At 41.7% G+C, this 16287-nt stretch overlaps 1 protein-coding gene across 13 annotated transcripts in view; it reads right to left on the reverse strand.

The window, feature by feature from the left end:
• Positions 1-16287, reverse strand: part of ptprk (protein tyrosine phosphatase receptor type K) — a 132525-nt gene that overhangs the window by 24216 nt on the left and 92022 nt on the right. For all 13 annotated transcript variants that reach the window (XM_079572635.1, XM_079572633.1, XM_079572634.1 and 10 more), the window contains exons 12-20: positions 8318-8500; positions 8034-8153; positions 7446-7555; positions 7158-7359; positions 6958-7063; positions 4954-5026; positions 4758-4880; positions 3577-3651; positions 3401-3437 (exon numbers count right to left, since the gene is read on the reverse strand). In XM_079572635.1, the coding sequence (XP_079428761.1) occupies positions 3401-3437; positions 3577-3651; positions 4758-4880; positions 4954-5026; positions 6958-7063; positions 7158-7359; positions 7446-7555; positions 8034-8153; positions 8318-8500 (1029 nt within the window). The remainder of the gene's footprint in view (positions 1-3400; positions 3438-3576; positions 3652-4757; positions 4881-4953; positions 5027-6957; positions 7064-7157; positions 7360-7445; positions 7556-8033; positions 8154-8317; positions 8501-16287) is intronic.

The following is a 16287-nucleotide window of genomic DNA, read 5'->3' on the forward strand; positions in this document are numbered from 1 at the left end:
TAAGAGGGATTTGCATTAACAATATGGGTCAGTGACAGACTATAGGAATCTTGTTTTTCTGCATCTATGGCCCGAACATAAGCAGATATATATATCATCACAACACCGCTGCATTTGATTACCCGTAAATATACATTTGAATTCGTCCTTGAAGTTATATTGCAAATGTTTTGGCCTGATTGATTTTGTCATGTATTATTTGAAAAATGTTAAGTCTTATGTTAAGATTAGAGTCAGTTTGTAGGGCCAATAGGGATGTTCATGATTAATCAATTAATCGATTAATTGCCACTATAGGTTTAATCGATTAAAAAGTGTAAACAATTAATCGTTATGCTGTACAGTACTGTATGTTAGGGGAAAATACAGGATAACTGAAGTACAAATAAGCATACATTTGGCATCTGGTGGTTTTGGTTAATAAATAATTTTTTAACGATGTTTCATGATTATTACAGGGAAGAAAGTTATGTTTACAATCTTGACACTAAGCCGATGATTAACAGTTAATCGATAATCATTTGATAAAGTAACCAATTCATCGATGAATGAAATAGTGGGGTCTAATCTTCAACTGATTAGGTATCATTAGCGGACGTAACTTGGGATATTTCTTTCAAAAACACCAGCCGTAGCCTTAAATTACCATCTTGCTCTATACTATATTTATACTACACAAATACTTTTTTTTCAAAATCCTTTCAAAAGCAATTGCTAAGTCACTCACATCTTCATCCACAACTAGCCTATTCTCATTTCCTTTATGTCACCTAAAAAAATGCTCAAGGCCTGAGCCACAGCACTTATTCATAATAAGTCAGTGAGATGAGTTTTATTTGATCATTTATAACAAAAAGGTAAAAAAAAAAACTCCATGAACCATCTTTCCGGTTTGTAGTTCAGTGGAAAAACCCCACCAAAGTCATTTGTTTTTTTTTATCATTCAGTGTCAGGTTTTTTGCCATTGTCTCTCTTTCATCTCGTGTCAGGTCAGTCAAACTCGCATGGGAGACGGGCCACAATAGCCGTCAAAGCGGAGGAGAACAACAGTTTTTGAAAGACTGTTTTTTTGTTTTTTTTGACCTCGTAGTGTTGGCGGAAGCTCGTAATGTAAAGCGCTATTCGGGTCGGGCAGCTAACAATCGCGAGCCGCTGCCCCCCTCGGGCCGCAATGACAAGACACAATGGCCTGGGTGACCTAATGGGGAGCGTCCTGTACCGGAGGGGCGTGTGGGTGAGGGAGGGAGTGCGTAATATGCCGAGGGGACATTAAGAAGAGGACATTCGAGCACTTTGTCCATTAGTGCATAGTAACAAAATAACATCCTTCTAAGACGTCTCGTATTTGAATCGGGACTCGTCAGGACAGACAGTAGCGGCGTTCCCATTAGATTTACTTGAGCTCAAACAACAAATAGAGAAGACAAAATACTGTATGCTCATCTGTCAGTTTGTGTGATTGATGGCGAACAGATCAAAGTGTGAAATCATTTTCATAGGGTCTCATTTAAAGCAGAACTAAGTAACTTTTACAAATATTAATAGAATAATTTTGGGGGGGCGGGGGTTCATCTCCCCCTGGTGTCTCTGGCCAGAAACTTGCAACTTTCTCTGCCTCCGACCCGACAATACACAATACACACTAATGGAAAACATCTCCCTAACTGCTCTCAGTTGACGACGAATCTGATTGTATTCTGACTCTACAGCTTTTATTCTGTTGATGAACATTTTGTTACTTGTTTTATCACGATCAGAAGAAGCTAGCAGGCTAACGGGCGAAGCTAACTGTGGGCTAGTGCCACTTTAGCAGTATTTACACCCAAGTTTGAACGAAAAAAATATCCCCATTGTGTCATTGTGTTGTGGCACAATGTACAATATCCCTCTCTCCCTTTGTCTTTTCTGTCAGCGTAGTATTTACTCTCACTGACAATTAACGCGTAAAAAAATACAACATGCCATGACACCTGCAGTGGCGCTTTTGACCTAAAGCACAAAACTCTATCCCTGTATTTTATACCTCTACAAATATGAAATGGGTGTGATTCTTGTACCAGTTTTTTCAATCTACCCTCAATATTGCAAATCTAACAAATCGTTCAGCCGAAATCGTGAAATTGCGATGTTTGATGGCTAAATGCTAACGGCTAACGGAAAAACACTTTGAACAAGCTAAAGAACTCTGAAAAGTTTCCCGAACGAGCTAGCTTGCTAACTGGCCACATACGTTAGTATCAAACACCACTTATCCTTTTTGTTTCTATGCATATCACATCTTGCATTCACTACCAATAAGGAAGTGGAATGAAAAAGGTCATACAAAATGTAAAAAGAGGGAAAAATAAACCTCTTTTCAGCAAAATCATGGATACAACATTGTTCTGGTGAAAAGGGTAATCTACGTTTACGAGATAAAGCAAATACTAATTGATCAAACATGCTCGTAAGAAGAAGCCGAATTGCCCACATTTCCAGATCTACAACTGTTTACTTCCCCCATATTTCTCTTTTTTTTTTTTTCTAATAAAAACCAACAGGATTTGCTCAGCCGTTGAAATGGCTCCACTGCACTCGTGTTAATGTATTTTGCTGTTTATCCATGTTCTTACTGCGCACGGCTCACCTCTGATCCCTTGGTCGCTTTGCTGAAAATCTTTCCTGAAAACAGTGTGTTCCCCGTGCGCCTCTGCGCTCGTGTCTATGCGCCGCTATTTCGCGCACCATCCTGGCGGGATTAGAGCCACACCATCTAAAGCGGTTTGATAATCTCTCGGCATATGGCTGGATGTGGAAACATGACATTTAGACGCTCCCTGGTTGTTCGACACAAAAACAACTGGATTCGCTAATAGTTATTACATCTGTATTGCATTTTGCTGGAATTTTTTTGTTGTTCATGCTAGTTGCATGGTAATTCACACAATAACTGGCAGCTTTCTTCTAGCTAGAAATAGTAGTCCCAAAAACTTCACTGCATATGGAAAACTATCGATCTAAAAGTGAAGGGTGTTTAGCCTTTTTATATCCCTGCAGGGGCAATAGCTACAATGACTTTCTATTGACTTTTCTATGTCCAAATATATTGCACGCACGTCTAATCGATTTGGCGAGTCGTAGATGATAGATTAATTACTGTCTCTCTGAGTGTGTCTAAAGTGTTGACCACAGCCTCCTTTCATTCCTCAGCCATCATTTATTTAGTAAACTATAATTGCGCATTGAAAATTTGCGGGCAGCTTCGTCGAACGACACCCGACAAAGGGAATAAATTGGCTGCATTAAGCTAATTGTGCTAATGACATGCGCTGCGGCTAGAATGTTTTTTTTCTTTTATGAGTAATTAGCAGAGCGCTTCCCATCAAAATGTCAATTGACCAGAGATAATTTGTTTACTTACCTTTAGTAGCTAGCCTCAGACACTGCGTTTTTGTCTCCTGCAACACAAATGACCCATTTGCTATTTGAATTGTGAAGCTTGATTTAAAAGAGAGTGTTAAATAATGTGACTCCGTGTTAATCTCAATGTGTATGGAAGGCAGTGTGTAATTACGCATTGATTAACATTTAATTTACCCTCTCGGTGCTGCTCACGGCTTGAAGGTAAATGTTGTAGTTCTTTCTTGGAGCCAGCGGGGGATTCCAAAAACCCTTCAGTGAGAAGAGAAAAAAAAAGACATTTAAATAAAATAATGAACTGCTTATTAACAATCGTGCAAAGACGTACAGTAGTTAGTTGGTTTATTTTATATTACAAATCCTTATATGTTGAGCAGTTTCGCAAAAATGAGGCTTAACTAACTTAACTTTTCGAGAGAGTTTGACAAGGAATCAATCTTCCCTTTTCCACAGCACCTTCAAACTTAATATTAATGTGACGAGAAGGATTGCATTTACTTTATTTTACACAACAGTCAATCTCTTTAAAACAGGTCTAGACATTTAGCCACTAAGTGTCTATATCTCAAAACAATGTGTTTGTGAGGGAACATTTCTTGGCCAGGGTTTATACAGGCTGAAGCAAGTCCAATTTAATGGTGTTTAATACTACTTTTACTTACTTTACTTTTTAATGCCACAGACAGAAAAAAATGTGAAAGATTTGCAAACAATCCCTCAAACAGAGAGAATACAATTGGACAAAATGGGCAACTATGTAACCTCTTAACCCCCACCTGAACAGAGCACATTGTTTTCAGTTTGGCTTCACCCAAATCTAAAGCTTCTAGAAAATAACGCAAAGATAGTGAAGAAACGAGAGAAGAAAACAGAAGAAAAAAGCGTAAAAGTGACAAAAAGTGACAAAAAAGCGATAAAACGTGCAACAGAAGAGTGACAAAAATGCAACACAAATGTAAGGAAAACGCAAAAAAAAGAGCAACAAAAAATGTTTTATGAAAAAGAATGTGACATAAGCGACGACAACACAGAAACAACGTATGGAAAAAGATTTGTTAAAATCCATTTTGTAGATCTTAGCTTTCAAATGAGGCGTTACTCTGGCCTATAGGGTGTAAGCACCAGTCGAGATTTGGGTAACACTGAACTGGTGAAAATGCACTCGTTTAAGGCGGATTAAACGTCATAAGCGTTTCGAGCTCCACAAAAGGAGACAGACTGAATGTGCAGATTCACTCAGGCACAAAGTGCAATGCTGGGTATGTTTTTTTCATGAGGGAAGAGCATTTTTTTATCATGATTAAATCTAAAAATGAAAAAAGTCTGTTATCAGAATGTGGGCTCTAATATCAACATGCCTGATAGGTCTTGTTGTCTCCCACGGTAAACGGCAGGGGCTCGGGCAGGTTACTGGGTGACAGCTGGGCGGCGTAGTAGTACGGAGACCCACTGGTAGAAGCGCTGTGGTACGACACTGGCACCTGCGGGAAATGGAAGCAATTAGAATGGCCAATTTAAAGTTAGTGCATCTATAACATAGTATACAATCATTACCTCGTAGCAGTCAGAGGAAGCCTGCCGCCGCGACCGCTGTGGGTTCACTTCCTCAACCACAATCTGGTACGCACTGTAAAAGCAAGATTCATTATAGTGCTAAGCAGGAAACAATTGTATATAAAACGCTTTGTGTTGTGCAACCGTAATATTCTAATTACTGTGTATTGACTTCAAAGTCTGTGCTTGTCTTACACAAACCCACACAATGAATGGGAACTTTGGAGCCTGCGCTACTCAAAGCTTTTCCAACTAAATGCTAGGATGAAATGTAATTGTTGTTATAGTAATATAGTTAATAGCGTTATTTTTCATCCAATCCCATATCAATAAGACAAGTGGCATTTAATATGTTCTAAGTCAACAAAAAACAGGACAAAATAGCAAAAATAGATACTTTCTACTATAAGCATAACACAAAAGATATAGGGCCAGATCTTGTGGTTCATAGCGCAGGCTGTAAAGAAGACGAGTACGCAGACGGGTGGCGCTCCTTGCAATCTTCAGTGTCATACCTGGCGCAAAAAGTTGGCAGGACAGGAAGGGGGGACAGACTCGCATTGCAATGTTGTGGTGCCGCCCCCTCCCCATGCTTTCCCCGGACCAGCGGAAGGCGGTGGTTTGCGAAGGGGGGACGGGGGATTCTCTTGTACACGCGTAACATGCGTGATGCAACGTGCAATGTTTAATAAAGATTAAAGAAATAAAACTGTCCCTCCGCCGAGCGGGCGGGGAAAGAGAGGCAGCAGCCTCGCGTTGGACACCGTTCGAATGCGCAAAGTTACGAAATGTACGGGATTTAATTGATCAGAAACTGTCATATTGGCTGTGGAGGAGTTGCAGAGTTATGCAGTAGTTGCAAGAAAACTGTAGTGTATTGGAACATTTGCGCTACAGCTGCAGGATTCTTGGAGCGGCTGAATTGGAAAAAAAGAAAAAAAGTTGCTATGCGGCCTGTAAAATGCGCTTCTTTCTTTTGGACTGAGCTGTGGCTACACAAGGAGCATCATCAGGAGGTAAAGACACGATGGAAATGTCACCTTAAAACGCAGATTGGACCTGATGTTGTGGCACTTGAAGGCATGTTTGGTTTATTTATGGAAAACTGTTGTTGTTTTGGTGTTAGGGGTGGTAAGCCCGTGTGTAACCGACGCTAAAACAGACTTTTCAAGGCAATTTCGCTTTTGTTTTCAATTGTGCTGCTTGTAATGAACCACGCCTCAGTCTGCCTCTTTTTCTTAAATAACGCCCTCTCCCTAGTGGCGCAGCCTTTAGCGCAAAACCTGCACCACATGCAAGATCGCGCACAAGATCTGGCCCCATTAATTCAAATCAAAATGGGTCCATGTTAGGGATGGGCACCGTTACATTTTGTTCAATACTGGTACTTTAACGATACTTGGTTTACAATACCTATGCTAAAATATTTGTCATCTAGAGCTAGTTAACAAAACAATAATGCAAATTTACAATATCAGGTTCATCTTGAACAAGAAATGTGTGAAAAATGGGGAATGATTTGGGTAGAAATAGGGGATAAAATGGGGGAGAAATTGTGCAAAAAGTCAAAGACAAATGGGGGTAAGTTGGTGGAAAATGGGGAGAAAATACGGAAAATATTAATTATTATTAACACAAAATTAGGAAATTGGGAAAAAACTTTTATTTGAGCTGAAAACACCAAGTCTATTGTTTAATGGTACCCAGCTCTAGTCCATGTAATTGTATAGTCTCATTCTGGTATTAGAAAATTAAGCAGATTGTCCAGTAGAAGTGAAAAAACGGCACTTGAAGCTAGCAGTTAGCATGTAGCATGTAGATCAATTAGTTATTATGATTAGAATTCTCTGTTATTAATGCACTTATGAACCTTTATTTGATAGAAAATATATCCATAATGCAACATTTGTTGAAGTAACGAGTGAAAGAGTAATTCTTTTCCCCTCTGGCAGCTCCAAAGCTCCCAGAGGGCTAAACCAGAACAACTCTGCTAATGTTTTCTACCTTATTGGCGCTCCTTTGGCCTGGGCTGGCTTGAGCAGGATGGTGATGGTTGTTGCTGTTTCATTCAAAAAGGCCTCGGATCCATCATATTCCTCTAAAGTGGGGGCTGGAAAGACAATGCAGTTTAAATCATCATTCACCTTGGTGGTATAGTGAGCAGTCTAATACAGTCTGATATTGAAATCATTGCAAATACAAACCTGATATATTTGTGGTTACGTTGAGCGTGGTTGCCAGTCCGAAGCCTTTAGAGGTGGACGCCCTGATTGACAGCTGGTAGGTGACCCCGGGGTGAAGTTGGGAAAACAGGTGATGTGTCGCGTTGGAGGGCAAAGACACCGTTATCCCCGGACGCTGGAGAGGTACGGACGGGTCAAATGATCTTAGCCCGCTGTAGGTGAGCTGTGGAGGGGCAGCGAGTGGCAAAACACTGGGTTAGCATTGAATGTGTACAGTATTTATGCGCTACCGCAGGTAAAAGAGGGTACCTCGTATTGTATGATGATGCCGTTGGGCTCCGTTGGTTCTTTCCACATCAGAAGAATCCTGTCCTCGAACGGAGTGGCTTTGAGAGATTGGCTGGGAACGGATCCTGGGACTGTAAACAAAGGCATATAAAAGGTGATACAATGTAAATCTTCTATGTCGCATACATTGATAGAATTTTAGTATCAAAATATGTTTTGCTTGTGAATATGGTTTGTGGCCTTCCATTGTTGTTCAAATAGCACATAAAAAATAACGTAAGGAAACCAAAATAAAAGACAATATGCTAATCTGGCAGGCAGGATGAAATCTAGTCCCACCAACCCCTATAAATCTGGCCTTCCTTTTTTGAAAATCACATGTTTAGATGTCATCTGATGAAGTTTCAATCAATAAACAATGATTTAGGTAAGAAGCCAAACTAAACAGAATACGCATCAGAACCAGCTTCCGTTTTGTGTAGTAGGTATACTCCAGGCTATTCTTTCTTTTGCTTTGAAAATGTGTGCGTTGTGGGTAAAAAATAACTGTGCTGTCATTCAAGCCACTTGAGGAAAGATGTGGCATGTGTCCAATTTTGCGATACATACCGTCCTCATCTGTTTGAATGATAGTTTCATCGCTTTCCTTGCGTCCCTCCGGATTGGTCAAAATCATCTTCAGACTAACGTTGGTGTAAGGAGGCAGGCTTCCAACCACGTGCCTCGGCGCTGAATAGAGAGGGTGGGGAAAGCAGTTTGGGTGAGTAGAGTTGCAAAAATGTATCAACTGAAGTGAGAGTAGTGTCAGTAGATAAAACACTTAGTAGATGTAAGACCAAATACTGTCATAATATACTGGGTTGGTGAGTGTAAGAGGTAGCCGGCGCCCTCACCCTTGGGGTCCATGTCCAGGCAGTCGGCCTTGCTGCGGTTGTCGGCCGTCATGTAGTGGTAGCAGATGGTGACGTTGAAGGTGTGACAGCGCGTGATGTTGTAACCCAAAGACTCCCAGTCCACCGCGATCAGACGGGAACGGGTCTCAGCGATCTTCAGGCGCTTTGGGGTCCGCATTGGCTCTGGAATAAATGAGGGAAAGAGATTATGAATAAAGCGTAACATACAAATAAAGAATATGAATTAAAATGATCCCCATTACAATAAAATAAATAAGTTGTATGTACTGTTATCATTAGGGCCGTGCTATTATACTTCAGGCACCACGCTATTACTATGCTGTAAAGTTAAGTGCTACCGATTTTTCAATTGCCGATATCGTAGTCTATTGTTTGAAACTCCGGGGCACAGCACCATTAGCTGATTTCTCCAATAAATGAACAAACTATGACACAAATGTGCTTTGTATTGCCAGAGGCCCCCTCAGCACACCGCGCTGACTCAGCACTGTCCCTAAAGTACAACAACAGTATTTCACGAGCGCGTCTCTCTCTCTCTCCCCTCCCGCTCCTTGATGCCATTAAGCCATTTGTGAAATGCAATAACTCCTGCAAGGTACGCCTCTGATTCCTATCTTATGCGGATTGAGAACTGTTATTGTCAATAGAATCTACCTTCCCCTGCTCTCAGCTCGGGGCTTTAATTACCTTAACTGGCTCATTTAACCGGATCGATATGCCCCCCCCAGGTCCCCCTACATTTACACACGCACATAACGGGCCTCTTTGCAAATGGGGAGTAGTAAATCAGGAGCGCACAGAGATTCAGCCAAGACTGAACCAGGGGTTGACTAAAGCCATGTCTGAACAGGAGTTATCTTTATGCAAACAATACCCATCCTGCCAATACATGTCAGTATATATGGAAACAAATATCCATATCCTAGACATGATTAAGGCAATCTCTAAAGTAGTGCGTAGTCTTTTTTATTTTATTAAATTTTTTTCAGATTTTTGGGCAAACGTAAACCCATAAAGTGCATCTCACATTAGCAATGAGCGAATACAAATATTCTGGTTCTGGTGCAGCCTGGAAAACCTGAGGGTTCTCCTCTGAACTGTGGAGATCCCCTGCTCGTTCTTGTGAAGGAGACGCTTCTCCTAAACGCTGGTAATGTCCAAAGCAAAGTTCGGCCCGACGTGGACGGGATTCAGGACGCCATGTCCCTCCTGGAATCTGATGGAGCAGCATTTTGGGACAGGTTCTTTAGTGACCTGTCCACTGGAGCTGGAGTCCAGAAGGTCTTTTTCTGGGACGTTGTAGCTCATTTTCTGCAGCAGAGAAGTGGATGCCTTTCTCTTCTCTTCCCTCTTGGTGCATCCAGTTCCCATAGCGCAGAACTGGTTTAAGGAGGCTTCGTTGGAGAAAAGCCAGTTAACTCCACCGAGCGTATGGCTGTTTGAGAGCCATCTGCAGCTCTGCCAGATGTGACGAAGGATCCTTACCCAAACAGAAGTCAGGCAGGCACTATTCATAAGGTTAGGTTTAGGGTTAGTTTTTATTAGTTTGATCTAGCGTTGTCTTGCAGAGGTGATGTCAATTCCTGGAGCTCCACTGATCACGCGCCCCTCCACTCGCTGCATCCAGACCCTTCTCGGAATGTTCGCTTGTATCAGATTAACAAATAAAGGCTTTATAAAAGTTTTAAGTCGAGATATACTGTGTAACTGTGGCTTAAGCCTGAACTTCAATGCAGCATGTCATGTGTACGAAAGCAAAAATGCCCCCTCATCCCGGTGTACTGTCCCAGGGGCACACTTCTGAATTTCAATGTTCCGATCATTGTAAAAAAAAAAAGGAAAACCACATTAAGAATTGGGATGGAGTGTGTGAGTGCTCGCTCGGTGGTGGTCGAAGTAAGTTTTGTCTTTGCTCACGACTCTCTTTCTGCCAACAGTGAATCCAAGTCTCTCTTGCCAGTTCATATCCTTCAACTCCGCCGTGTCTGGCGTGTTTACCTTCCTCAGATTCCCCCAGTCACCGGCCGGCACTGTCTGACCACCTAGCACAAAACAGCCAGGCCTTTAGCTCCTGTGGCAACTCATCTATCAAAAGCAGCTGCCAAGTGAAGAAAGCTTTTATTCAATATTTCTCAACCTTGATGGATATGAACTATGCCTTCTTTGGACAGATTGAAAGAAAAAAAAAAAAAAGTTGAGCCTTGGTACTGCAACATGAGGCAATTGTGGGCAAAATGGATTCAAGGATTGCTTTGGATTATGGAAAGAGTGCAAAGAATTGTATGGCACACAAGAATTGGTAGCCAGTATCCAATCTTTTGTGTTGTATATTTTCAAAAGGCTTTTGTTTAAAACTTTTTTTTTTTACTGGACAAAAACACCTATTCACGGATTAGGCAATGTTTTGCCTGAAAATTTTGGGTCCCAGTAAGATTTGCAAATGTTTCATATCAGATTTTTGTCATAAAATAGCCACTTAATGCTTATATCTTGCATTATACCATCAATACAATGCACATAAATCTAAAACTGGCGCAGTAAAGGATAAATATAGAGCTTGAATGAATCTACTGCCAAATTGTTTGCAACAGCCCCAAAGACGTGCTGGAAAAAAAAATGCCGGCACACTCTTCATAATTGTCTTTGTCTACCCTCAAAATGCTTGTCATTGTCTTGAAACGCCCAAACTCGCCAAACTATAATTAAACCTCATCTTTGTGTCCTATAAAAAAGAGGAAAAGTGTTCATTTGGCGAGACAGCAGCCACCTTGTCACATCACTTGTTGACTCTACTGTCTACTCCTTGTGTCCTTCCTGAAATTTAATAACAAAAAAAAAAGACAGTTCCACCTTAAATAAAGACGCAAGCTTTTCTCCACCGTCTCCTTCTCTGCGATCGGACTGTTTTCCCTGACTCTTAGGGAGAAGACAACACAAGGACACAAACTTGTCGCTTCTTCTGACAAGCCATTATCTACCTGCCACTCACGCGCAGACGGTTATTACCCCCGCCAAGGCGCACACGCGGGCTCCGGGTTGTGACAGAATCAAGATTAAATCAGGGAGGAAGAGGGAAGAGATTGTGTGTGTGTGGATGTGCGCGCAGGTCTTAATAAAACTACTAATAATAAGACGGATCTGTCAAGGGCGAATGCAAGTCTGACTCTTACTTTTAAGGTCCAGTAGGAAATATTTTTAGATTGAAATGTAGTGAAGTGTCTTAAAATATCCAGCGTGTAGTAACGGTGCCTGTAGATAAACAGGAATGAGGTATAGAGCACTGTAGCTAGGAGGTACTTGGACCTTTTCTACATTTAAAAATGAGGTAACATGAACAATGTTTATATGTTACACAGATTACTATTAACTGCATGTCCTCTTGTAGTGGCATCAATTTGTTCCCCTGCTGTTAGCGAAAGTTTGTCATCAGCAATTCCCCTTGCTGCCTGCAGAGGGCACTCCAACCATGCTACGAGATGTGCATAATATATTATTGCTTAAGTGTTCAAAGCAAATTCACAAGGCACAATTCTTAAGGCAGTTAAAGTGATATTCTGTAAGATTTCAAAATGAGAAAGACAGATGGATTTCAAAAGTAAACTAACAAGTCCGCTCCTGATTGGACCTGAAAGCTGCTCCTATTTTGCAAAATGAGGAGAGAGACTTTTCAAAGGTAAATGATCCTGATAGGCCGGTTCACGGGAAAGCACATCTCATTGGTCAATGTGATGGCACTGATTAGTGTCTGAGATCAGCAAAGGGGGGGAATAAACGTTTTACGACTTATGCTACATCAAATTTCAGGCCCAGGCGGTCAATTATAAGTAATCTATTAAATTTGTACAAAAGACAAAACAAAAAAACTTACAGACTATCACTTTAAATGGTGTGCTGAGGTGTGAGATGTAGAAAAACACAAGAACTCCTGTTTAAGAATTACAAAATGGGGTAATTTCTTCTGCTGTGAAGGGCTCAGCTGAATACAAAAACTATCTCTGAAGTTGCTTAGCCTTTACTGCATCACAGTTAAGGCAATTTGAGCACTAACATTGCCTTGTGATTATGAATAAACTTTAGACACAGGCCATCCGTTGACAATTCCTGGAGTGCTTTTGATGCAGATACATTATAACATAGATAAAAGTGAGTACAAGACGACTATCTCGCCTTTAGGAAGTGACAGTGCGCTAGCTTGGCCCTCGACCGCTAAAGTACGCGCCCCATTGTATTTATGTGAATGTAAACAGCTCGCTAATAACGGCGCGAGCGTTGATGTGAGACAAAATGAATAAAGATGGCGGGCGCAGCGGTCGGGTAATTATGGGCAAACGCCGACTTAACCGCGTGCGCGTGTGCTTAGAGGTCAGGACTTTTCATTTTTTCCTGTGTTATTGCTTGGTTGACATTTAAATTGAATGGAGTGAGATGGAGAACCGCCAGGGCAGCCGTCTCTCTCTCTCTCTCTGTCGGTCTCTTCCTTCCTCGCCTGTCTCCCGGTCCGGGTCGATACTCGCGGTCCTCCCCATAAACCTGGCTATTAGGAGCGGCGCGCGCACGGTTAGGCCCGGGTAATAAATTGTATTGATTTCGAGGGGGTCTCTTGATGCTAACGGCGCTTCACACTGGGATGGTTTTCAACATGGAATTAAAAGTAAATATATGGCCACCCCTCGATGACTCTCACACTCACACACACACACCTGCGCTATCGAAAGCCATTTCCCCCGTGACCCATAATGCATTGCTCCTTATCGCTGTCTATTTACTGCGAGAGTGGGGAAGGGAGACAATGAGGTGGTGACAAAGAGAAAAATAGCAGGTCTTATTGAGTTTCCTCTTTCTTGTTTGGCATTTTAGATTTGAGAGGAGACTCTAATGTCACACTGTTTGGATGGATGCAAGCTGTTTGCATAAAGAATATCTTATATGCAGACATAATATCCAGAAGGCTTGCAAAAATGTACCTTTTGGGTGTCCTAACTTTCTCGGTTGGAATATTTTGTGATTCATTGCCATCCTTGTGTATATCTTTGGGCTACAACAGCAAATCAAATGGGTCTATATCAACTTTTACTGAAATCCGTCACCAGATCTTACATTTGCAACTTTTTGATGTGGTCTCATTCAAACTGATTCCGGACATATATATCTCTTAAACAAATATATCTTTTTCTTTCGATACTAACTTTTGATGCCTGTTGGGTCAAGGAACAGCACTAAAGAAAGTAACAAATTCAAAAGAAATTTACATTATTGTACTGTTTTATGGTTCTAGATGACAAGTATTTTTGTATAGGAATAGAAAAAGTTCAGGTATCGGTGGCGTAAGCTTTGGGTGAGCGAATCTAAGCAGGCAATCAGATTCCCATCGAACGTGTTCAAACTGGCATTATCACCAGACACCGGTGAGGCAGAGAGAAAGGGCAAACTTCTGAGCAGAGAGAGGGAGAAGGGCCGCATTGAAAACAAAGAGTAAGTGTAGAAAAATGAAAACAGGGATTCAATGGAGGAGAGATAGAAAGAGAGAGAGAGTTGAGGCAGAGAAATAGGACAGGCGATAACTAGTTTGGAGCGAAGCCAGAGAAACTAGCGGGAGCCCATCCAACGGTGAACCACCACCACAGAGGCCGCCTTGTCCCCCTCTCCTCTTCCGCGAGAGACAGACAAACGCCGGGATTCACGTCCGAAACTAAACAGCCTTTGTTCTCGGCCGGCACTGCTTTGAAAAACATCAACAATAAACCAATAAACAGGAACAATAACAGGCGAGGACAGCCAGCGCCATATCGCCCCAATCCAGAGGTGTGGATTAAAAGGACGTTCAGCGAAAGAAAAATGAAAGTAAATTGAATATTTTTCAAGAATAAAGTGTGTTGTCTCGGGAGCTCAAATGTACAGTCGTGTGCTGTAGCGGGAGGGTAGGAGAAGGATTACACTGTACATGAAAGGCAAGGGGAAAGGGAGGGGAGAGCAAAGGAGCCTGGCACACGCAGAAAGGTAGGGAGGATTCGTGGCTAAATCCAAGTTAATCTGTCCAATTAGTTCCCGCTAATCCCCTTACTGTCATGAGCAAGACGAGGAAACTAGAACTTAACTGTCTTTGCCTCATCCCAATGTGTAAAGTGAAACAAAAGTCTGTACCTCCACCACCGGAGTTATTACAGGGAAATGGGAACGTAACATTCACGGCATATCGTTTCAACCAATATAGGCCTTACAAAATCCCACATCCCACATAACTGTAGACTATCGGCCATGCTAACCCCCTTCATATCGGTATCAGTATTGGACCAGAACAATCCATTGTATTGTATTGTATTGTATTGTATTATATCAGTTTATAGTTGCCCTTGAGATGTGGCAACACTTGTCCTGGAGTGTTCCCCAGTGTGGCCTTGAATCTACGATCACTACTGTTTAAAAAGATGAAAAGTATAGGCCTAACCCTGTATTTGTGAGAACACACAATGAAACGTGCAGTAAATACCCATTGTGCTGACATAAAACGTCAAATCTCCCTGTTCATTTCTAATACCACACCGCTCGAGATTCCTGTCTGTGTCTGGGGAAAATACCACTTTTTCCATTCTTTTTTTTAATCCAAGTGATGCTGACTTTGTGCACCACATGTGAAATAGAGTGGCCGGACTGAACTGTGGGTTATCCGGCGCCGCGTGCCCTTCGCCGTGTGTGTGAGCGTGGCTTTAAAGTGCGAGCTCCCTGTGTGTCTAACCTGCCGTGACCGAGGGGTTTTCGGCAGAAAATTCAAGATTGGGATTAAAAGCTACTTCTGTCTACTTCACCTTCTTATTCTCCCGGTGCCGCAGCCTCTCTGTTCACTCCAAGTTGATTATTTTTCACCCTTCAGACAAGAGCAATAAATCACAGCGCGGGAAAAGAGTGAAGAGCGGGAGCGAAGGCGCCACAGAGAAGTCCAGATGGATATGAAAAAAGTGAACTCGTGCTTTGTGCTAAATACAGTATCACCAAACAGAAGTACACGTGTGGAAGCTGAATATGAATCAACTGCTTCATATTATTTCATTGATTGTTCGTGGTTTCAATGAAATAGAAGCCACTGTAGTGTAATAGAGACTGGGATCAATGTTTGAAACTAACCAAAATCTGCCGTTTTGTTTGTAAAAGGAAACAGTGTCCATAGAGCAACATTAGCCAAAACAATAATAGTAAATAACTCAGCGAACTGCCAGGTCACGATTGCTTTGTCTAGCAAGAAGAATGACCTCACTGTCATCAAAACAAGGGTTAGCGATTCAGTATTTGTTTGTTTGGGCCTCATCTCCCTGTTGTAATACAGAACTATTTACCACGCTTGAGATATTATGACTTCTGATTATGGTTGGTGAAACCGTTGTGGGTCCAACGTGAAACACAACTTTAATGTTTTGGTTTTTCTGCCAACAGTGCTCAAAAATAATTTGAAACAATGTACCGAGAAGCAATTGCTTATTTAAAAATACAAGAAAATGATTTTATAATTTGCAAAAGCTGCTCACACATTTGCAAGTTGAACATTTAATTTAGAAAATGTCAGTTCTGTTTTGAGAAAATGTGCAGAGCAGAGCAACAGAAAAAAAAACTGTAGTAGGAACGAGAGAAGTTAAATCAAGAACTGTAAATTCTGGACTATTGAGAATAAACACATATATAGGCCGCCCTTGTGTATAAGCCACAGGTGTCTGTCCACGTTATAACATGAGAGCACACACACTGCACCAGGGCCGAGAGATGAGCGCTGTGCGGGACAGCAGCACCACAGTCCCTCCTCTTTCATCGCCGTTTCATTCATTCACCAAACTACATATTTAGCCCACTGTGAGTTAAAACTGTTCTGAGATAAAGAGCATAAAGTGGCTGAACTACGGGACAACTCCTTCATATGACATATTGGCCCAAATTTCTGGTTGGGCTCCGGCAAAAGATCCAAA

This window comes from Gobius niger (genome assembly GCF_951799975.1).
Source record: "Gobius niger genome assembly, chromosome: 15".
NCBI lineage: Eukaryota > Metazoa > Chordata > Actinopteri > Gobiiformes > Gobiidae > Gobius > Gobius niger.